This window comes from Tenrec ecaudatus, chromosome 6 (assembly GCF_050624435.1).
Source record: "Tenrec ecaudatus isolate mTenEca1 chromosome 6, mTenEca1.hap1, whole genome shotgun sequence".
Taxonomy (NCBI): domain Eukaryota; kingdom Metazoa; phylum Chordata; class Mammalia; order Afrosoricida; family Tenrecidae; genus Tenrec; species Tenrec ecaudatus.
The window spans coordinates 124410871-124435021 of record NC_134535.1 but is presented as its reverse complement, the minus strand read 5'-3'; the positions used below and the strand labels follow the sequence as shown (position 1 = coordinate 124435021).

General features: G+C 43.0%; 2 protein-coding genes across 2 annotated transcripts; both read right to left on the bottom strand.

The window, feature by feature from the left end:
* Nucleotides 1–686: 686 nt before the first annotated feature.
* LOC142451199 (glyceraldehyde-3-phosphate dehydrogenase-like) lies at nt 687–1776 on the bottom strand. The gene has a single exon (XM_075553111.1). The coding sequence runs from the start codon at nt 1703–1705 to the stop codon at nt 701–703; it is 1005 nt and encodes a 334-aa protein (XP_075409226.1). The 5' UTR covers nt 1706–1776; the 3' UTR covers nt 687–700.
* Nucleotides 1777–6566: 4790 nt separating this feature from the next.
* MFAP5 (microfibril associated protein 5) lies at nt 6567–23542 on the bottom strand. Its single transcript, XM_075552094.1, has 10 exons — nt 23347–23542; nt 22598–22657; nt 21612–21647; nt 17374–17418; nt 16503–16535; nt 16023–16058; nt 12353–12382; nt 11546–11633; nt 10913–10986; nt 6567–9189 (listed from the first exon to the last, which is right to left on the bottom strand). The coding sequence occupies exons 2-10, from the start codon at nt 22653–22655 to the stop codon at nt 9077–9079; spliced, it is 513 nt and encodes a 170-aa protein (XP_075408209.1). The 5' UTR covers nt 22656–22657; nt 23347–23542; the 3' UTR covers nt 6567–9076.
* Between the last annotated feature and the right edge of the window lie 609 nt (nt 23543–24151).

The following is a 24151-nucleotide window of genomic DNA, read 5'->3' as shown; positions in this document are numbered from 1 at the left end:
AAAGGTGGATGAGAAAGGGATAACCGATCACAATGATCTACATATAACCCCCTTCTGGGGGGACAGACAACAGAAAAGTGGATAATGGGAGACACTGCTCAGTGAAAGACATGATAAAATAATAACAATTTATAAATTACCCAGGGTTCATGAGGGAGGGAGGGAAGGTAGAGGAGTGTGTGTGTGGTGGGGGGGGGGAAATGCATGGATATATGGATTATGATAAGAGCTGTATGAGCCCCCAATAAAATGAAAAAAATTAAATAAATCTATCCACATATATAATCATAAGTGTCCTGGTTATGTCACTCTAGAGAACCCTGCCTAACACCATTGTTTAATATTTTGAGGCTTGAATTTTCCCTTTAGTTCTTTTAGCGTGAGATATGCTGACAGTGTCTTCCTCTTTGGTTTTCTAACTCCAAGTCTGTGCATATGTCATTATGATATTTTATTTTGCCTTCTTGAAATGCCCTTTGAAATTTTCTGTTACAATTCACCTTTTTTTTTTTTTAGGTACAGTGTACTTTATTGATGGTGCATAACAAGGTCGGGCTCTCTAAGCCCCTCCCCTTCCTTCAGGAGGTTCCGATGTTATATTCTCAGTATGTTAAGGGATTGAATTGGGGGCAAAGACTCCCCAGCAACTGAGAGCTTCTCTTCCTCCAGTGCTGTTGCTGGGCTGCTGGTCCAGGGGCTCTTACTCCTTGGAGGCCATGTGGACCATGAGGTCCACCACCCTGTTGCTGTAGCCAAATTCATTGTCATACCAGGAAATGCGCTTGACAAAGTGGTCGTTGAGGGCAATGCCAGCCCCAGCATCAAAGGTGGAAGAGTGGGGGTCACTGTTGAAGTCACTGGAGACAACCTGGTCCTCGGTGTAGCCCAGGATGCCCTTTAGGGGACCATCAGACGCCTGCTTCACCACCTTCTTGATGTCATCGTACTTGGCAGCTTTCTCCAGACGGCAGGTGAGATCCACAACGGACAAATTGGGGGTGGGGACACGGAAGGCCATGCCAGTCAGTTTCCCATTCAGCTCAGGGATAACCTTGCCCACAGCCTTGGCAGCGCCAGTAGATGCAGGAATGATGTTCTGGGCAGCCCCACGGCCTTCACGCCAGAGTTTCCCAGAGGGGCCATCCACGGTCTTTTGAGTGGCAATGATGGCGTGGACTGTGGTCATGAGACCTTCCACGATGCCAAAATTGTCATGGATGACCTTGGCCAGGGGGGCTAAGCAGTTGGTGGTGCAGGAGGCATTGCTGACAATCTTGAGGGAGTTATCGTACTTCTCATGGTTCACACCCATCACAAACATGGGGGCATCGGCAGAAGGGGCAGAGATGATCACCCTTTTGGCACCGCCCTTCAGGTGAGCCCCGGCCTTCTCCATGGTGGTGAAGACACCGGTGGACTCCACGACATACTCGGCACCGGCCTCACCCCACTTGATGTTGGCGGGATCTCGCTCCTGGAAGATGGAGATGGCCTTCCCATTGACGACAAGCTTCCCATTCTCAGCCTTGACGGTGCTGTTGAACTTGCCGTGAGTGGAATCATACTGGAACATGTAGACCATGTAGTTCAGATCAATGAAGGGGTCATTGATGGCAACAATCTCCACTTTGCCAGAAAGGAAAGAAGCCCTGGTGACCAGGCGCCCGATGTGGCCCAATCCGTTCACTCTGACCTTCACCATCATGTCTCGGGGATGCGGCTAGGATTGCACGGGAACGGGAGAGGCGGCTGTCTGTCGCACGAGGAGGAGCAGAGAGCCACCTTTTTTTTTTTTTTAAAGAAGAATGAGGAGAGGCCAGAGAGATGATAGGTGAGGCCACCCTGCCTGCTCAAGGTTCAGCCCACAGAGCCTCCAGTGAAGTCACAGTGTGGGCTCTGCCCTCACACCCTTTTTTATTTTTTAATCATTTTATTGGGAGCTCTTTCAGATATCATAACATTCTATAGTTCAATCACATCAAGCAATATTGTACAATTGCTAACAATCAGTTTCAAAACATTTTCTTTCTTCTTGAACTCCTTGATAACAGCTCCCCTTTATCCCCTCCCTCCCAGATCCTACCCCCAGGAATCCTTATTTATTCATTTATTTATTTTTGCCATGTCTCATACCATCCACTGTATCCATTCACACACAATTCTGTTGTACACTCCCCTGGAGTGGAATTTTATAGTTGTCGATTCCATCAGTTCCCCTCTTCTCTCCTTTCTCCCCTCCTCCTCTCCCCGTACCTCAGGGTTGTAATTCTGATGTTTGGAGTTAGAAGGGGTTGGGAGGACGGCCATTCTGACCACCTTGCTGCCAGCAGCTGAGGTTGTCCTCGGAACCTGACTTAGCTCAGTATGCACAGCCAAGAGACAACATGAGCTCTGCTACGAATCTCCGGCCTGCTCCAGCATCTCCAGCATCTCCTGATCTCTGACCTCCCCTGGATCTCCAGCTAGCAGCCACACTCTGGACTTTCTGATCGCTAGTTGTGCACTATCCGGCCAGTGTCTGCACACTGAACCTTGCCGCCATAACTTCACACTCTGATAGGAAACTGACACTGCTTGCTACAGAGTGCCAGGTGGAGAGATTGCCCAGGCTAGGGAGGTATGGGCAAAGGAGCACCACAGGTGGTGACAGCAGCAGGTGCTGCCACGCCACCTACAATTCAACTATTTTACTTAATCATTTTTTATTGTTTCCCTAGTGACTTCACTACTTTATGTTCAAGGACAAGTTTCAAAATCAAAATCTTTCCTAACATCTGTGCTCTCTGCTTTCTGAATGGCTGCTATCCCCTCCTTAACGTTCAGTTTTCTTCCTTTCTCTTCTTTCTTTCTTGTCTTTTTAGTGACCTTTTGCTTGTTCCTATATGATGTTCTTGATGTCGGCCCATCATTCCTCAGGTTTTCTGTCAAATCCATTCTTGATATCGTCTCTAAACTCAGGGAGGATAAACTCAAGGTTGGGCTTTGGCTCTTGTAGCCCTGTTTTAGTTTTGATCCGAATTTACATATGAGCAATTAATGGTCTGTTCCACAGTTGGCCCTTAGCGGTGTTTTGGCCGATGATATTAACTTCTTAATCATCTATTCCCACAGATGAAGACCATTTGATTTCTGTGTATCCCATCTGCTGAGGTCCATGTACACCGTAGACATTTAGATTGTTTAAAATGGTATTCGTGACAAAGAAGTTATTGGTCCTGCCAAATTCTATCATATGCCCTACAGCTTCATCTCTATCATCAAGGCAATATTTTCCAACTCCTGTCCTTCCTCTGTGTTTCCAAAGAGTCTAATCCTTCAGAGGTGACAGTCTTGTAGTCGGTCCTTCAACTGGAAGTTCCATTGAAACCTATTCACCACGTAACCCTGATGATACGGCACAGCATCATGCAAGCCACCACTGGACGGTAAACTGACAGACAAGTGGTAGATAGTAATGTAGTAAACATAACATTTACTATTTCCAACCTTTTTTTTTAAAAAAAACTTTATTTGTTGCTATGTTTCAGAATATACACAGCAAAGCACATGCCAACTCAACAGTTTTACCTGCCTCATTAAGTGACATTGACTACATTCTTTAAGTTATACGACCATTCTCAGACTCCTTCTGAGTTGTAAACTCTGCATCATGCCCCTCGATTAATTCAAACCCAAACTACACTGCTATCTAGTCAATTCCAACTTTATATAGATTTTGAGGCTAAAAATCTGTATGAGAACAGACAGCCTCGTTTCTACCTTAGAGTAGCTTTGAACTACCAACCTTGTGGTTACCAGTTCAATGCCTAACCCACAGCACTCCCAGGACTTCGTTAATAATAGCTAGTACATATTGACATTCTTATGAGTACTTGAACTTTTGTGAGAATGAGGCCAACAAAGATACAAATTAATGAATTGTTACATACTGTCAGCTCTTCCTAGCCTTGTTTTTGCTGAAGCATGACAAGGAATGATTCCTAGCATGAAAAGCACTGTCTTTTTCACCAAGCTACAGATTACTTCCCAACAAACTAGTTTCGCCTAATTAAGGATCTGTCACTCATGATTGCAGATGAAAAATTTTAAAATAATTTTTGCTTTCAATGGTTATTGATTTTGGTGTTGCAATACATAAGCTTTTTTGAATTGATATAATTTTATTTCCCTCCTTTCCACACGTACATTGCATACAATTTCAGGATGAAAGAATATATTTTATACAAATAGAAGACAGGTTTTTCTGTTTAGTTTTTATTATCTTTAATTATCATTCCTTGTATTTTATTGTTTCAAGCAGAGCAACATATTAAGAACCAGTATAAGTAATGATGTCCTAGATCACAATTGATCTTCCAGATATCAATTGAGTCTTTAATATTCATCAATTCTTTAGCTATAACTCCGGTTATTTTCCCATAAAGGATTTTCTTATACTTGTTCAGGCTCATCTACTGGGGGAGGGAGGTGTATTTGGGTGTGGCAGTTGAAGAGTCCATCACATAAATACTAAGGAGATCATGCAGAATTAAATTTTTATAGTTTTGATATCAATTTCATAATGTATGCCAGAGAACAAGGAGTGGTGATGATGACATGGTGGTTACACATTCGGCAGTAATCCTAGAGTCAGCAGTTTGAAACTCCCACTCACTCTGTGGGAGAAAGATGGGGCTTTCTCCTCCTGTAAGGCGTTACAGTATTGGAAACTCACAGGGGCAGTTTAATCCTGGCCTAGAGTGTCACCATGAGTCTGCATCAACTCAATGGCAGTGACTTTTTTGAGTTCTGATTGCCATAAAACTGTACGGAAGAGTTGAGGTAAGCACTCAAAAGAAAAGGGAGAAGACGAGGGAGAAAAGGTCAGAGAGTGAAGAATGAGACAGCCTAAAAAATCCAGAAAGAAAACAAAAAAGCTAGAACCTTACTCAGTGTGATTAGACAGATCGAAAAAAAGTGTCAGCTATTTCAAAAAGTGAGGGTTTGAGGTGAAATGAGGTTTGATTTGTCAACAGGAAGTTATGGGCCCTGCGTCTCTATTTATATAAACATTTGCCTTTTCCATCTTGAGTTCTGCCCAGAAGTTGGTGTCTGAGTGCTGTTTCTGGTTCTTCTTGACTGGTTTCTAAAATTAAAAAAAAAAAAAAGTGTCCACCTGCCCCTCCATACTCTACCACAGGGAAACCGCAACAAGTCACTTTCCCTGATAGATGCCTGGTGAAATGGAAAAGGCACAAGAACCTCCATTTTTTTTTTTTTGGAATGTTACATTTTAAGGCACATCACAGCCTCATTGTGTAAGTAGCGACAAAGTGATCAGAACAGTGCTGAGCCTCCTCTTTGCTTCTGATGCCCTTCTTTCTACCCTATACATTCAGAATTGTCAAGATCCCTTCACCCGTTCTGAATTCCCTTCTCCCATCCTCCAGCCTTCTGGTTCCCCTGCCCTCGTGTGAACTCATCATTACTATTCCAGTTCCTTAGCCCCTTTGTCTGGTGTTCTTCTGTCTTCTTTTTCTCTCTCATATTACCTTCATCTTTTACAATGTTATAGCTGCTTCAGGACAGAAGGAAGCAGAAGCTTAGAAGTAGCAAGTGACTGGTGCCTTCTGACTAGGTGTGAAGTTTTTGGTTAAGCATCCAACTTTTGCAACAAACATTGAACCAAAGAGAGTAAGAAGGAGCTTGTGGTTAGCAAGATATGCTGGTTGACCTCACCAAAAGGACGGCCCAGAAGTGGGGAGACCAACTGGGGTTTACATACCTACCTCTGAATCAAAAGAACGCTAAGTGAAAGTGTGTGTGTAACTAACTCCATGTTGAGAATATGGTGCACACTTGGATTCCAGCATCTGTTCACTTGAGGATAAAGGAGAACTTTTTATTATCATAAGAATGAAAGATGGAAAAGGGTTCAGAGCAGAACCAAGTCAATCTGGGAAGGGCTGATGATACAGATGAATCTTTAAGGGAACTTGGGATAAATGATTCCATGGCAGAACAAAGCATTCAATCTCAAAAATGACCTGACCATGCTTTGCTGTCTCCTGTCAGTCTAACATTAAAGATCTATTATTTTGGTGAAAACAATTTTTTTAATTAAAATGTCAGTGAAATTGTCATTTGTGTTCATCTGGAACAGAATAAAATCAATATTTTAAATAGTAAAAGATTTTCAAATCTTCACATGGGAGGGAACATAGAAAGAAAACTAGTGCCCCTAAGGCTGTGACAGGGCAGAGTTATTTTATTAAAACAAATATATATTTTTATATGAAAATGTTAAAAAGAGGAAAATGGAATTTGATTCATAAAGAAAAGAACCAGGATCAAAACCAGTCCCCTAGAACTTGGGCCTGACATCACTCCTAGGAGAAAGTTATAGAGAAAAGTAAGACTGTACATGAATGAGAAATGAAAGGATAGAAAAATATAGGTTGATATATTCAAAAGTGTAGTGGGCCAAGATAGAATAACAGACAATGGCAAAACACAGGGCTAAAAGGAGCAAAGAAGAAGAAGAAATCTGGTGACTAAGGAGGACACAGCGGAGGGAGAGTGAAGAATGTTGGAGTGTTAGAGAACCCGAGGTAAAGCTGTGGCATGAAGAACAAAGCAACAACAACAATAAAACAATAGCAGAGTACAATCATTGGAGAAACATTGGCAGTTGGCTTTCAAAATGAGGCAAAATAGAACCTCAATCCTTCTTTGTAAACATAAAAGAGAGGAGACGGCTAAATAATCAGATCACAGACCACTCTCTCCTGGGGAAGAAATAGGGAGGAAAATTTTTTTAATATTTAATTAGCATTACAAACAATATTGGGATTGAAATGTTGTCTGGTGAGAATGCCACCTCCCATTCAATATGTAGTAGGTCTAGCAAGCTCATGGAATATTCTCTAGCAAGTCTTAAACTCTGCCCCTAGGGGGTTTCGCTACAGTGGCTATAAGATGCATTAATATATCTATATATGAATACGTTTCATTCTAGAGACTATGTAGAGCAGACAGTACATGCTTCCTGCTTTTCCTAGTATTTCTCCTTAAACAACTTCCAAACCCCAATAAACTAAATTGTTCCTAAACATCAACAATCTGCTCTTCATTTAGCTAGATTTCTCAGCAATAGAAAACGAATCCAAACCCGACTGAGTGGAATCTGTCATACGTCATTTGTTAACTCCTATTTGACATACACTGGCTTTTACAGAAAGTTATTGAATTATTCGCAAAATAATGCACAGTTTGTCACTTATTTTCATTGTTGGTGGGTTGTTGGTTTTTCCTACTACATTGTGGGCCACTTCCTAGTAGAGCATAGTTTTGCGCTTTATCCAGCAGACACAGATTCATTGGGAAGGAGACTGCAGCTAGGTTTCAAGAGACATGAATAATGCACTGGATCCAGAGGATCACAGACTTATATGAAACCTAGAACTTATCGAAAATGAACCTCATTTTAAAAATGGAGAAAGACTACACATTCGACCATTCATGGAATTATCAGCCGTCCAAACCTACCAGCTGCTCCAAGGAAGATGAGGCAGTCTGCTTCCACAAAGATGTACGGCGCGGGATACCCAGTAGAGCAGTTCCACTCTGTCCTAAAGGGTTTCTCTAAGTCAGAGCTGAATCATTGGCAACTGGTTTGCTTTTGGCTTAATGAGTTTTGCTGCGTAAAACTGCAATGTGATTCATCTGAGACTTCATGATTACTGCTGGGGCCAGGATCATGTCATGCCAACGATTAAGTAAACCCTCTTCCTAACTATTGACATTCCAGTCTGATTTCCTTTCTTAGGATGAAGATTCAGCTATTGCGGAAGTTATCTGAACGATGATCTCTAGTAATTTTAGTAATACGTGAGGATGAAAAACAAAGCAGCATCAACGCGAACCTAACGGTATGGCGTCACTGCAAGTTGTCTCGTTTGCTTTGTGGAAGTGGATTAACCCAAGTACTCTCATAAATGAATAAAAAAATAGGACCTGATTTCCAATCCCTCCTTCAGATCGGACAACTGGATGAAAACTTGGATAAGGATTCATAGATCCAAGTTCATGCTCTGTAGCAGTCCTCTCTCTTGAGTCCCTACCACAGATTTTAGAGGAGTACATTTTGCTGGTCAGATTGTACATTTCTTTGCTTTACTGGAGAATTTCTTTGACCTACCAAATTTCCATGATCCTTTCATAAATATCCCAGGCAATGAATGGACAATTCAGCAAAATAGTTGCAATAAAAGCAAAGAGGAACGTGCAGTTTAATGGAGAGTTAGTCCAGAGAACTCTTGAGAAGGAAAATAAATGACATTCTATGGTTAGCTAAAATAGACTATGGTAGTTTCTTTCACCCTATACTCTGTCACACACAGATTTAAAGGTTAAGATTATTAATATAAAGTTTATATTTGCCTGAAACTGTGTGTGAACTGCTTGTATGTAAGCAATCTTGTCATCGTTTAGTCACGGTGACTTTGGAATTGGGAAGCAGCAAAACCATGCAATAATGTAGACTATATTTTTAAATGTTGGAAAATGAGATGTTACCAGTTTAGGTCAAAAATCAGGAAATGGAGGCAAAAGCTGAATATAAGAAAATAACTAGTTTAACCCATTCATAAACTATGGGACAGCTAGTGGCTGCCTCTATTTTTTGTCTATAGGGTTTAATGGGAAACTGTTATCCCACTTTTAATGTTTGTTGTCATCTGGTGCAGGCCTGTAAAACTGTGTGTCCAAAGAGAGAGACTTCATCCCATCAGCCCCAGGACCAGAGACACCCTCAGGACACATATATGCCATTACTTGTATAAGAATATCTATAACAGCAAAGAATGTTTTTCTTCATTTCATTTAAATTGTTTTCCATTACTGAAAACACATGGTTTCGATAAAAAATTCAAAGCAGAAAATAAGTTGGTCTTGAAAGAGTTAACTATTATTAATACTAATACGATTGTCTCTGGATTATCTGACAGTGGTTATCTAGACAAGAAAAAAAAATCCCCTTTGCTAGAGCATGTATTTCTTCCCCCTCTCAATTAATTTCTTCTTAGCTCTTTCTTGATCACAGACCATTGGGTCTCTGCAAATCCAAATGTTCACAAGGAGGAAGTCGGAAATAGTTGGAGCGACGGAGTCGTCTTGGGGGTAGGCCAGCCATCTGTCGGCAAAGTTCATCTAGAAGAGACACAAGACATGAAGGGATGAGAATGCAGGAAGATGCCAAGAGCTCATGTGTTAAGGGAAGGAGCAGACTTCTGAGAGTTTGGGGGTATAGAAGATCAAAGAGAAACAAAATTTGGGTTGGAACCCAAGTTCTGCATCTTAGTCGTCATTTACCACTTACTAGAAAGTTTCCTAACTTTTTTGAAACTCACTATTCCATTCTGTAAAATAAGCATTAAAACACCTACCTCAATAGTGTAGTTATGAGTGTTAAATGGAAACAATGTATGCAAAGTAACAAGCACAGAAATTGAAACACAGCAGATGGCCAAGAGTCTAACCATGGGACAATGAAAGGAAAAAATGAGGTCGTCATCAATACCCGTGTAACTATTTACTGTGTACACATAATTGATCTCATGAAGGTCCCTGAGAGACTTGGAAGTTGCTGTTTGGTGCTATTGCATATCGGACTGAAACACCATCTGAGCCCAAGACAAATTCACAATCGTTCCTGTGCTTGAGTTCAGGGCAGCCGCCGCTGTGTCAGTCACCTTCCTCTTTCTTGCTCTCTACTAAGCCTGATGTCCTTCTCAGGGACTGGTCTCTTTTCATAACATGGCCAAAGTATGTAAGATGGGGTCTCCTAGTCTTCCTTTCTATGGAGCATTCTGGCTGTATTTTTTCCCAGATTTGTTTGTTCTTCTGGGACTTGATAGCATGTTCCCTATTCTTCACCATCATTCAAAGGCTTTGATGCTCTTCTGATTTTTTTCTCACCGCAGTACAGCATTTGGCTGAACTGCTAACTCCATGGGGGTTGATTGTGAGTCCAAGTAAAATGTAATCTTTGGCGACTTCAATTACTTTCTCTGTTTCCCGTGATGTTACTGATTGGTCAGTTGTGAAAGTGCCTCGAGTTCCAAATACTCAACTGCAATCCCAAGGGGCTCTTGCAGGTGGTGTGCCCAGAGCCAAGCGGGGAAAGCAGCAAGAAAGAAACTACAGCTCTTACTCAGGAACCCGGGGCTAAGCGGACCGCTGAGTCAGAAGTGGCTGGGCCTGTGGTGTCTTCACCAACCACAGTCATCATTTGGAGCTGGTTATGGGGAAGATGAGCAGTATCTGAGTTCCCACTGTGTATGTTCTATAACCACACGCTTGAGGCTCTAAAGGTCTTCTCTCCTAGCGCTGAAATTTCACAATAAGCAATGTAAATGGTGCCTGAAATTGGATTATGCTTGCATTGTCACCAGTTTCTGAATGTCCTATTTGTTTCGTTTATTATTATGTATAGGATCTATACAAACCTTATTGTCTCCTAATTAGGGTGGGTTGGTTTTCTTTTTGTCTTTAGAGTCATGAACCTGGCTGCTGGTTAAATGAATCCACTCGCTGTAATGGATGGCTCGGCCTCTCCACCTACAACCTCAATGACTGATCCTCAAAACAGCCATAGCTCCAAAAAGCTATCTAAATGGGAGAGGTTCGGAGTTAACAATATAGTTAGAACAGGATCTAGGATATTGTTCTTTAGGTTGTGTTTGAATCTTAAGAATACTGTATTACTTAGATTGTTCGTGTGGTGTAAATGAAATAAAGAAGCTGAAGGAACCTACGAGAATAGTTTGAATCCTTTCTTGTTGGCTCCTCCTTCAAAGCAGTCGATCTGCTCGCAAAATGTCCCTTCCTCGTGATTGCCCTTCCCCCACTAAACACTCAGACACCCTCTTACCTTTCATCACTTCATGTTCCTTACAGACAAGACGGGAGCATATCTCATTGTTGATGATGTACATGCGCCGCACACTGCCACAGTCCAAATATCATAAAGAGAAGAGAGAAAAGGCACTAAGAGAAAGGACTATTCTAGATTTAGGATGTCTTAAAACTCCTGTATGTCCCACTCTCTCCTATTGCTCCCTCTCCTCCCCCAATCCGTATTTCCTTGAGCATTTTGGACATCCCCCCCACCTGGAGGAGCGCGGGGATCAAATTTGGGTAAATGACTACTCTTTGTGACATTTTGCTCATGCACTGATTTAGAACTGAACTTACTATTCCTTCCCACTATTTGCTACCTTCATATATCTTTTCCTTCAGCTTCTGTTAAAAAAAAATCTGTGTAGCACTCTCTCGCTCACAGCCGTCACCTTCGTTTATCTCCTATGTTAGTCGCCCTCTTCTCTGCCCACCTCCACCCAGGCTCCAGGTTACAAACGGCACCTTCCAGCGCAGCTAGAGGAGCCGTGCTAGCAACGTTTGTTCTATCGAAGACTGCGCTTTTCTACTAGGAGCTCATTAAATAGTTAGCAGCACGACAACATTACCATAGAAGATGCTCTCCGGGCCTTTTGAGAAGCCTTACCTGGTGAAGCATAACTTATTAATACATTGTTTGACTGGTCGGTGAACAGAGTAGAGTCTTGTGCAAGGAAATTTCTCATCTCGGCACTCTGAAGAAACCCGACACAAAGAATAAGGAGGTGCAAGTAGGAGAGGCACGTAATGATGAATTAAGAGGGCAGCGATGGTGAAATGGGGCAGGTGGGGCGGGGGTTGATGCACTTCAGCCTCCGCAAAGAATCAGCATAAATTAAGGCATGTGTTCTCTGCTTAGCAAAGCAAAACCAGAGGCATTTGATTAAAATGAAACACAGGTGCTTCCCTACCTGGAAGCAGGACTGTGATAAGTCATCTTTGAAGGTTCTACTGTAAAAAGTCCTTCTAGGCTTACCCAGGGGGCGATAGGAAATGCTGCGTTGAATTGCTCAGAATCTCATTCTGAAGAATGGGAATTTTCAGCGCGATCACTAGCTATTTCACCGTAGCAATGGTGTTCATCTCTAGCGCCAGTCAGAATGGACGGCACACTGGGGCAGTAATTTTGACTAATTGACTTCACTCCCCCACTCACTAGTCATCAAATAAAGCGGAGCTCAGAAAGAACACTGCTTCAGAACCAGGGAACAGTGATCCTAGCAATTGTTTTTATCTTTCTCATAGCTTGTAGGCTTCATTGTTCATAAAGAAAAAGGAGGAGAGAGGCCATAGACAGACTTCCTCAAAAAGAACTGGAAGCAAGGTAGACTAGGTACCAAATCCCCAGAGGGCACAAAGAGATAGGAAACCACAGGAAGAAACCCGCGACAAAGTCATGCAAGAAACATCATACCTGCAGTGGCATTCTTATCATTGGACGAGGCTGAAAGGCAGAAATTGTTTTCCATTAGTACTGGTTCCAGAAGTAACGTCTGCATCTGTCAGGTTGCCTCATTTGTGACCCACTTTGTTTCTCTATGAATAAAGAGTTAACAACTCTCTTGGCAATTTCTAAAAGAAAACCTGTAATGCCACAAACTTGAAGAGATTTAGGAGATGGGTGGGAAATCTGATTCGACTCTTTTACTTTATTTCCCCAGGGCTTGAAAAAAGAAAAAACCAAATCAAACCAAAAAAAACTGTACTGTGAGTATCATTGCTGTGGGCAAGGTTCAGATTTAATTTTTTTTTAAGGCAAAGAGTCATATGACCCAAAAAGGTCTATCCTAGGGCTAAGAGAGAAAGGGTTATTTTGCTGTAGAAGTTCCTTCTCAGAAGAGAAAAAAAATTCTTCTCTGTAGATGAGACACTTCACCAGGGTTCTTTGATAAAAGTAGCTAGACTCGTGAAAGACGAACAACCATTGCCAAACATCAGCTAGGGGCCAGGTCAATATGAACGTATTTCTCAGCATGGAGACTATGACAAGGAGGGCTTAGGGGAGTGTGGTAGGGATCCACTAGTCAAGGGTTGCTATAGAAACAGTAAGGGGACCCCAGGAAGTATGCTCGGTGCTCTCATCTAGCCCATAATGTAAATTACAGGTTGTTACAGGGAGAATTCACAAATCTATATTTCTAGTCCAGATCGCTCCTCAACTCCAGACCTATACATCCAACTCCCCTTTAATGGTAGAGTTCTGGGATTTGTCAAAGCTCCTTCAAATTGACCCTATCTGAAACTGGATGCACAACTTCCATCTCATTGTTCCCTTCACTAATTCAAGGTATTTTTCAGCAAATAGAAACATTGACCCAATAGCCACCCCCGGGGTATCATCTCAATAATTCCTTTCTCTTTGCAGCCCATGCTCAATCCTCACTACCTCTTATTGGAACTGCTGCATTCATTTTTCACTAGTTTTCCTGGTTCAAGGCCCATCCAGGTCAAATGCATCCTCGACATTGCCACTGGGAGTGATCTTTCCAATTCACAAAGCTGATTAAAATCAGCTCCTTTCCACTTGACCTCGTGTCTGTCCTAAGCCTATTCTCTTCACCTGAAAATGTCTTCCCTCTTCTTTTTACCTTATTCGTGTCTCCCAGGAAACCCATACGACCTCCAGGAAATGTGACCTTTCTTAACCTCCACCGCTGAATATAGTTGAAGCCTCTTTCTGAGCTTTCACCACTTCGTTTGCTTGTGACACTTTGAGTTCCTGGATCAAGTGAGCTGCTCGCTTCCCTACTGTGCAGAAGATAACTAGTGGGAGAAAGTAAGTTTTTCTTTGTTTCTTTTCATCCTTCGATCTCTGGCACCTGATACATCACAGACTTCCAGTAAATATTGGTTAAAATTATGGAGCATTTCTCTGCTCTGCTACTTTCTCACGTTCGCCTACTCTTTGCTGTTGTCAATGTGGAAGTCTTCTTTTTAACAAATCTTAAAGAGCAAAGGTGTGTGGCATACCTCATACAAGGTCTTTATTTTGTAAGCCTGTAGTCCTCCCCCGTAGTAAGCATGCACAGACCTACGAGGGGAGTTTCAAAATGTCCGTGGAAAAATCCCATGATCTCGTCATCTCATTTTCCTTTTGAAACTCCCTCCTGCACAAGCCCGTGCATACACACGCTAAATGACATGCCTGCGGGTATCTGGTTATTTGAAGCTGAAGCATCTGGCCTGAACTCTATAGTCAAGCGTCAACTTCCTGTGTTACTGCCTTAAAAAAAAAACAAAGACAACAAACATTTTACTGTGGTTTGAGGAGCACTGGTGGCAGCTGGGCTGCTCACCACAAGATCAGCAGTTCAAACCAACCAGCTGCTCCTCGGTAGAAAAATGAGACTTTCTAGTCCTGTAAAGATTTAGTCTCAGAAGCCCACAGGGCCAGTTCTACTCTGTCTTAAAGGGTCACCGTGAGTCTGAATTGACTTGACAGCAGTGTTTGGTTGGTTTTTTTATTGTGGTTTGGGTGAAAGTTTATAGAACAAAATATTTTTTCTGTGCAATAACTGATACACTTTTTGTTCCATGCCAATCCCGTCATGGCACCGACACTCGTCCAGCTTCTTCCCTGGGCTCGCCAATGCCATACGTCCTTCTCCCTTGCTCCTTCCTGTTTTCTAAGCTTTGTTTTGGGGTAAATGCTGCCATTGGGTGCTGTATGTTGACTGTTCTGAGAAGCACCTTCCTCACCAGTGTATAAGCCTGTCTGTCGTTGGGTTGAAAGTGGGAGACGGGGTTCAGTTTCCCACTTGAATAGTGTCTGAGGGTCGTACGTAGCCTCAGGAATTCTACCAGACTTTATCAGATCAGTACGTCAAGTCTTTTTCATGACTTTGCATTGCGTTCTATATATTTGACTCTAGGACCTCACATTGTGATCCCCTTCAGAGGCTTAGGTAGTAGTAGCCAGGTGCCATCCAGTTCTTCTGGTCTCGGGCTAGTGGGGGCTGTGGGTTAGCGTGTTCCACTTGCACAAATGTAAGGTGTTTTCTTCACTGCCCTTTGCTCCAGAGAGGGAGCGATCACCAACCACAAGTGTTTGAATTCCCAGTCTTACTCACCTAAGCAAGAACGAACTAGAGCATCGTCCTTGTGGACTACGTTATGCCCATTGACTTAGATTTCCCTGGGACTGTCCTAAACCCCCAAGCCTAGCGACTCATTCCCCTCGCGTCTGATTATGGCTAAATTTCCCTAACTTTACTCCCTCTGTGCTCTGCTGTGTACATGGGCATTCCGCAAGCCAACAAAAACACATATGTAGAAATACCTCTGCCAAACCTCTCCTACCTGCTACCCACACTCAATCCGCTTTTACATTTTACATATTTATTATTAGTTATCAGAGGGCACTGTGTGTAATCGCAGTTACGTTTGCTGCCTTGGATGCACCTTTCAGTGTCTCCCTTGGCCTCAGTCTCATTGCACCAACCTCCTCTTCCTGTACATTTCCTTTCCCTTCACCCAGGTCACACATGTCTAATAGCATGTCGGCTATTTGTCCTCTTTTCCTCTCACTCCTGGTGAACATCAAAGAGGGCTTTTCCCAGTGTGTAAACCTTTTCTTGACTTTTTATAAGATGCCCCCCCCCCCAACTCGTTCCTTATCATGTCTATCAGAGTCATTGCTATCTGGTTTTCTGATCTGCCAAGCTTCATTTACTTTCACATCTTTGAACACTCTCTTTCTAGTTGGAAAGCCTGTCCTTTCCTTGGGTGCCTGCCTACCTTCGTCCCATGCTTTCAAGATTTTAGAGACGTTTCCTTGATCTTCCAAGTATAAATGTGTGTGTGTGTGTGTGTGTGTGTGTGTATTTGTCTCCCCTTTATTCCACCCAAAGTCTTGGGATTTTAGAGAGAAAGAGCATGTCTTAATAGTTTGTATCTCTAATACCTGCATTTGAGAACTCAAAATGTTCGTTGCTTTGAATCGAACTGTAGGCAGAATGTGCCACGTACGTAAGCGGTGACCCTGTTTCCTTTAAGATCCTTCACCAACAACACGGCCGTCCGTATGGGATCTGGGAAAGCCCAGCATGGCCCTGGTGGCCCCAGGACCCCAGATCTGAACTCACCCAGGTCATCTGTGGAAGGTCCGATATCAGCCAGCACTGGAAAGGCACAAAACAGCGGGTGTGAGGAGGACTTTGTATTGGGAGGGCAAAGGAGGGAGGCAGAGAAGGGAAGGGGGGAATGGAGACATTCAGGACAAGGATCGAGACTGTGGCTAGGTTTGTGTGTTATTCCAGAGAAAGTAAAATTGACTGACGTCATTGTGAATATTTATTGCGGAATCGTGGTCTGATTGACAGATATTTTTGAAAGTCCACCTTATCCTGGACCTATTTTAGTTATTAATCCACCCACTTGTTCACTCTCGTTAGAGGGCTAGAAGGTTCCTCTGTCTTTTAATCCCACTGCCGCTGACAACACTCCCACAAGCCATTGATCACTTTCCCAGAGAGAAAAATAGAGGATTAATTACAGAGCTGGAATCGATATGGTGAATAGCAGTAAGAATCATGCTTTTTCTTTAGAGTGGCTGGAAAACTCACCTGTTTCATCTGTAGCAGGATCATTGACCAGATCTGCAGAGATACAAAACAGAGAATGAAAAACACAAATAGAAAATGGAAGCTGGGGAGGGAGGGGGAAAAAATGAGGAGCTGATACCAAGGGCTCAAGCAGAAAGAAAATGTTTGGAAAAGAATGATGTACACATAAACATAGGTACAAAGGTGCTTGAAACAATGGATGTATGGATTGTGATAAGAGCTGTAAGAGCTCCTCAATAAAATGACCAAGAAAAAAATAATAATTTAAAATAAAATAATTTGAGCGTACATTTAATTAAAAAAGAATGAACAAAAATGAAAGCAAAATAAAGTGATGGTAATGATTATGATGATGATCCGCAGAGCAACAACAAAAATTGAAATGAAAGAATGTGGATTCCTGGGCAAATATAAGGCACTATCATGACTCAGGTTCAAGACGTGGTCAATGCATTTTATACACAGCCACAGCCTGTCTGTCAGTTAAGGCTTGCTTATTGCTATGATGATGCACAGATTTCAGTAGTGCTTCCAGACGTAGACAGACTAGGAATAAAGGCCTGGTTATCTATTTGTAAAAATCAGCCTCTAACACCCCAGGAATCACAACGCTCGGATCCCCAACTGATCCTGGGTGTGGTAAAAGTCTGGGCAGCATAAGTGGCCAGAAGTCAGGCACTGCCTTGAAGGCAACTAACAGCACCACAGAAAGGCATGGATGAGATAACAAGGTTGGACATGTTTGCAGAGTTGGTGTGTGACCTCACAGTGTCCACTAACCTCTTTTCCACTTTTATTTTTCTTTATATTGATTTCATCCCTAACCCCAATCCTTCTAATTTAAAAGAGAGAGAGAGTTTTAAATGCTTACTTGGATCTTCTGTGAATGATTCTACAGTCATTTGGGTCACATCATCTGAAACGAGCAGCAGAGAACACAATCTGAACATCCTCCTCCACTTTTGCACACCCAGCGATGTCCACTGTCTAGCACAGCACCCAATACCTAGCAGGTATCCTGCCATTGTTCTTCCCAATCCTTGCTTTCCCAATCGCAGCTCTTTCCCCGGTTACCCAGACCCTGGACTTTTCTGCTTCCGTGATGATATTCAAGCCTAGCAAACAGTATCCTTTTTCTTTGACTTCCAGTGTCTTCCTGGATCTAGAGGACTGAATAAACCACATTCCCATTCAGCAGACGTTGCTCTCTTTCTCAATTTGGCTAAGCATTAGACTGTAGAAGTGCAAGGCTCTCTTCTCTCGTGAGAACTTGACAATTAATGGTGATTTTCTTTATATTATTGGAGCTAATCTGATGTAATTGTTAGTAAACATGTTTTATCATTATGCTAACCAATAGTTATGCAAATAGTTAATTTGGAGTTACACCATGTCAGATGAGAAGCCCTGGTGGTTATTGGGCTGTGAATCTCAAGGTCAGCAGTTCTAAACCAACAGCTGCTCCAAGGGTGAAAGATGAGGCTTTAAAAAAAAAAAAAAGACAAGGCTTTCTAACTCCCATAAAACACAGTATTGGAAACCCACAGCACAGGAGTCAGTGGGTACCACTCTGTCCTACAGGGTCAGTAAGAGTCAGAATCAACTCCATAGCAGGAAAGTTTTGTTTGCTTTGATTTGGTCTGGGGTGTGTGTTAGATGCTGTTGAAAGTACTTTACATATATTAACGGATTAAATCCTCATCAAAACAAACAAGCCAGTTGATGTTGAGTCATTTCCAATCCATGGTGGTTTTCAAGGCAGTCAACTTTCAGAAGCACAGACCGCTCGTCCTGCATTCCGAGCTGCTCTAAATGCATTTTCACCACCAGCTTTTGAGCTAGGAGGCAAGTGCTTCACTGTTGTACTACCCAGGGACGGCTTTCATGCTCGTTTACCCATCACAGTCATTCACTCGATTCGGACTCCTAAGAACCTAGAGGACAGGGTAGAACTGCCCCTGTGGGTTCCCAAGACTGCAGCTCCTTATGGAGGTAGAAAGCTGTGTCATTGTCTGTCCTGCAGAGTAGCTAGTGGTTTCGAACCATGACACCACCAGGGTTCTTAATGCTCATGAGACCCTCATTTTGGTAGATGATAACTCTCTCACCACCACCATCCCCAAATCTCAAATGCACTGCCATTGAGTAGATTCCATCTCATAAAAATCTTACAAGGACAGACAGAGTAGTCCTGCTCCCTAGGGCTTCATTTACCAGAGTAAACAGCTTCATAATTCTCCCTTGGAGCAGATTGTGGATTTGAACCACCAACCTTGAAGATAGCAGCCCAATGTTTAACCCCCTGTGCCAACATTCTCCAAATGATAAAATAGCAACAGGAAGATAGATAATTTATCCAAAGTCATATAGGTTGCTAATAAATACAATGGAGTGATAACCTTTTTTTACAATACTTATTGAAGATGAACCATTTCTATACAAAATACATCACGGTTTTAATATAATTGGGTGTGACTATTGTGACCTGCTTACATACAGAGTTTACCAAAAGTGGTGTTGATGGTCATCTGTGCTCAGTGTGGGGTCCAATGAAGAAAGGGCCTCCTGCTAATGCCAAGGGAGGGTCCCTTAGAGTTGAATCATTGAAAAGAAGAGTCAGGAAGAATTTTAAAAAATGGTCCAGGTCTTAAGATAAAGTCTACTAATATAAATAAATAGAACTGTATCTGAAGCTGCTGCTAATAATAATAAAACATATCATTAAGAAACTCTCCACTAGACACCGGACAGTGTAAGCCATGAAAATATAATAATTTATAAATTATCAAGGGTGAGGGAGGAATGGAGGGAGGGGGAGGGATGGGAAGGGATGGGGAAAAATGAGCTGATACCAAGGGCTCAAGTAGAAAGAAAATGTTTTTAAAATGATGATGGCAACAAATATACAAGTGTGCTTGACACAATGGATTCATGTATGTATTGTGATAAAAGCTGTATGAGCCCCCAATAAAATGATTTTTTTAAAAGAAAGTCTCCACTTTAAAACAACGTAACAAAGCAATGTTTGCATTTAAATATTTAACTGATAGTTTATCCTTCGGTGTACACTGCACACATATTGCCCACTAGGTGTCAGTAGATTCACATATGGTAGTTAACTTTGACTTTCTGTAGTTAAAACTTTAGGTTCTGGATGCCAGATTTAAATCCATAGAATAAATATTTTTTATAAAGTAGGTTGGGGTTTTTGATAAATGTAGGAGAGGTCAAATGTAAATATAGCCTTTCATAGAAATTCCTCCCGCTGGCTTTACCACTATCCCCTCCCTTTTTTCTTTCCCAAATGGAAATTCATCAGCTGGTACCAAAGAATCTCTTTCTCTTTAACCCTCTATGTAAGTTTTTTCTTTCAGAGAAAATTTTGATAGATAGCATTCAGTGCTGTTCTAATCCCACCAGATATTTGAAAACAACTGGGTCTTTCCACTCTCCTAAAGAGTTACAGTCTTGGAATCCCACAGGAGCAATTCCACCCTGACCTATTGGATCTCTGAGTGAGTTGTGTGTGTTTGTTTGTTTTTGTTTTACTGACTCGAATGGTTCCAGAGGGGTGAAGACTCTCTAGGGTGTAACCTGAGTGTATCAGAGTAGAACTGCTACTTTTCCTGTCCTGCACACAGAGAAGTAAAGCCAAGTTCGACAGGAGGTCAGATGCTGTGGCTGACCTGTCCCCTAGAAATTTCAGGACAGTGTACTGCCTATGCTTCAGTTCATCCACCGTTTTAAGCACCATCGCCATATAAACAGGATTCACAAATACCCTCTGAAAAGAAACCTTAAGAAAATGCGTTCTTCCGGTCTTATAATATTTCTATTAGAAGGCATCCCAATACCTTAAATCAGACTGGACCTCAACCAGCGGAGAGATGATGTTTTTGTTTTGCTTTGCTAAGTGCTAAAATGTGATTTAGGCTCAGAAACTCAGAAGATCAGACATCTTTGCCAACCAGAAAGGGGAGTTGGGGGGAAGCTGTTATTTCTATATTTTATCATCCATGTCAGAGCCTTCTCAGGAAGGAACACATACTATGTGGTGATCCAGGATGCTGTTGTTGGTTACCACTAAAGTCGATTTTGACCCATGGCAGCTCCAAGCACAACTGTGCAATGTCGGGTTTGCAAGCCTGTGCCCTCTGCATGCGTTTGCATTGCCAACTTCCCTGCTAGGAGTCGGATGCTTAAGCCATTTTATAACATAGTATTTCGCTATGGCGGTGTACCTGCAATGTACTCTGATCTTTCTGTGTTAGTCTTTTTTAACCTATGAAATAACCTGTCCCTTGTGACCCCCTCAATTGATGTTACGGCCCATTAATGAATTACAAACCACAGTGCTCTGTCCTCGAACTCTGATCAGTTGAGATGAGCATGAGGTACGTTGTAACCATGTTGAATGCCTTCAAAGTGGGAGGAGTTGGTGGCCAGAGTTGTCCTCAAGCGGGCCTTTGAGAGCCAAAACCTTTGGCTTCTGCGCAGTACAGGGGTGCCCCCAATTCTACTGCCGTACTGAGAGGACTTCTGACCCTGCCTTGACATTTTAGTTTCTTCTATGCTACGTGGATAGAAAAATCCTTAACGTAGAGATAAATGGGCATTTTGTGAGTGAGATAAGAGATGTCCCGAGGGGGCGTAGAAGCAACAGATGGGCAGAAAAGGAGGTCTTGAAAGGGTATGTTAGTCATCTCTATATATCTAGATATATATTTTTAAGACAAGAAGGTTTTATTAATTTGGTGGCGCAGACAGTTGAGTGCTTACTGGCTTGCTGTAAGCTTGGCAGTTTGAACTCAAAGATAAATCGGAAGAGAGAAGCGAGCGTCTTCATGACCTGCTTCTGAAAGGTCCCACAGTTGAAAACAGCCTCCTGTTGGGAATGCAGCACCCCGCTGCACACGGGATCACCTCGAGTCAGAACTGACTTGACAGCAAATTCCAACAGCAGAGCTGTGGACACTGGTGTGGCCAATGCTGTGTCCCACGGGATGGCAGTGTGGCTCTCAGCCAATGATGGGTTCTTTCCTACTGAGCCTTCCCTCACAATAGCCTAATAAGAACCCCATCAGAAGCCAGCTACAAGGGTTCACTTACCGCCTCGCTGACCATTGACCCCCAGGGTTATCCATTCTGTGTCAAAGGAAGCAGAAAAGGGGGGCATGAGTCCAGAGCTAGACAACCGGCGCGAAAAAGGAAATGATGGGGAACTAGCTTTGCTTTGTGTTTTTACTCCTATACAAGTCAATGCCTCCTTACTCCGATCTTTAGCGCTCCACACAAACCTGGGTGGAGTGGAAACATTACAGTAAGACCAAAAGTTCCTGAGAACAAAGCCCGGCTCTGTTCTGCCCTGGCCCCAGATCCCCTCGTGCCCACATTCCAGACCTGAAAGAGCCAAGTGCTTCACGGAGAGGCCACACAGCCTTTCTGGTGTGCACTGACCTGCCATTCCCACTGCCCTCCCCCCACCTACACTACTGAACGAGGAGAGGCGCAATTTTCTTACATTCTGTATCAGGCAACAAGAAAAAAATAACACAGTAGGGCTGCTTTCAAGTATGTCGTTGACTTTCCGTGGCCAATCTCCTAAGAAGTGTCCATGAATCTGTAAAGATCGATTTCCTTTTGTGTGTAGGTGTGGCCTGTGTCGTTTGTAGATATGAATGTGAGTGTGTGTGTGGGTGGGTGGGTGGGTGCAATCATGAGGCATGATTGTATATATACTGACTATTTCCCTGCAGAGTTTAACTTGAGTACTGTTTCTCATTAGGTGGCTTCTGTGTGTGTAGGCATTGGTTGACTTGGGCATTTATGTGTGTGGCACATCTTCGGCTAATGCCCTTGTGGGCATCTTCATTTCCCTTGCCCTTCAGATCTCTTGGGATACCTTTTCTCCACGTCGGAACCCCTCAATTTGAATTCCTGCCCTTTCTCCTTGGACATAAAATCGGTTTTTTTTCTTTCATAGCAATTCTAGAGCTTCATAGCAAGCAATTCTCTGTCCATTCCCCATCAACCTCCTTCCATTCCACCTGGGGAGAGGGGCTAGGTGAGAATAAAGAATAAACACAGGCACTCACCAGCGGAGATGGTGAGCACAGCGAGGAACAGCCAGATCTTGGGTCCCAAGGGCAGCATATCTGGTAGGGGGTAGCGCACAGAGCAGAGATCATGAGGCTCAGGGCAGTGGGGGGCTGGGGTGGGTGGGTGGGGGAGCACAATGGCATCTCAGTTCCAAGGGTGAACACGCTGGAAACCAGTCCCTCTGTCTTGCCAGACGTTCATTTGGTTTCCCCTGATGACCCAAACTTCCTCATTTTATTCTCATCTCTCCCCCAACATCTATTTCTCTCTTAGGTTCTGTTCTTGGGCAGCCTGCCATCTTCTCCCTCTCATTACTCATGCACCAAAGCAGAGGAATTTTTATATTATACTGTAGATTCTAAATGCTCTGGACCCGTCATATCTAATCTTACTTTCCTTTTTGATAGCTGTGGCTTGTTTAGCTCCTCCGCCAATCTGGGTGTCTTTCCTCATTGGAATCTCGTGGATCTGGGGATCTCATGGGAATGGAGGGGGTCAACTAAATTATAAGTTCAGGGACATTTCCTACTAGTCCTAACCCAATGCATACAGTACCTCCCTCTATCTCTCTAAGGTTTCTATCTTCTGCCCCTCTTGGTGTCTCCTGTCCTTTGAATTTCATGGATAATTGGGAGGGGATTTCTCCATTCTAAAGGCACCCACCGAGTTTGCCCCTTTCCAACCTCTCTCCCCACTCCCACAATTGCTCCATCTAGTTGGGGGTTTAAACAATCAAACAACTCACTGTCCACGGTGCTCTGCTCTATCCACCAAGTTCTTTGGCTGCGGAATCTGTCTCTCTCCTTCTTCTGCTGTTCCTCCTATGGCTGGAGTGTGAGACGAACAGGGACACTCCCTGGAACGGACTTCAAATTTGGCCTCATCTGAAGCCTTGAGGGCGTGAGAGAAGCCAGATGAGAGGAGGAGAGTGCAGCGCTACAATGAGGAGGGAATGAGAAGGGGGACGGGAGTTGCACTTGCTCACACCCTCATTCCAAAGGTTATGACCACAGTGCTGAGAGACACTGCTGCTCCCGAGAACGCTTGGCCCGAGATCCTGCATGTCTTTCTGCAGTCGGCCCATTTTCCCTCTCCATCTGCCCACAGCCCTCAGCTTTGTTCCTTTGGTTCTGTCTTACCTAAATAATCCCATCACATTCTTAGTAGTCACTGCACATCATGAGACTCTGTTTCTATCCATCTGGCTATTTGAATCATTCCTCCATCTCCCTTTCTTACTTGCTTTATCTTTCTTTTTCTATGTTCATCTCTTTGATACCAACACATCTCTTTAGATTCCTGTCTCTCCTTTGCCTCTTTTTGGACCCACACATTCAGAATTCTCTCTCTCTCTCTCTCTCTCTCTCTCTCTCTCTCTCTCTCTCTCTCTCTCTCTCTCTCTCTCTCTCTCTCTCTCTCTCTCAGAATCGTATTTGTTCTCCTGCCCAAGCAAACACAACAACTTGAGTTTTTCCAAGAAGAGGGCTGGCCACCTCAAAGGGGAACTGGAAAGGCGTGGAGCCCTTTTAGATGTCTTTTAGTCGTGGAGG

Excerpts from the sequence above, each read along its gene's own strand:
- LOC142451199 (XM_075553111.1), bottom strand. The coding sequence starts at position 1,705 with ATGATGGTGAAGGTCAGAGTGAACGGATTGGGCCACATCGGGCGCCTG.
- MFAP5 (XM_075552094.1), bottom strand. The coding sequence starts at position 22,655 with ATGCTGCCCTTGGGACCCAAGATCTGGCTGTTCCTCGCTGTGCTCACC. Across the intron at positions 12,383-16,022 it reads ACCTTCCACAGATGACCTGG|CCTCGTCCAATGATAAGAAT; the intron begins GTGAGTTCAGAT and ends TCTGCCTTTCAG. Across the intron at positions 9,190-10,912 it reads GGAACATGAAGTGATGAAAG|ATGAACTTTGCCGACAGATG; the intron begins GTAAGAGGGTGT and ends TGTCTCTTCTAG.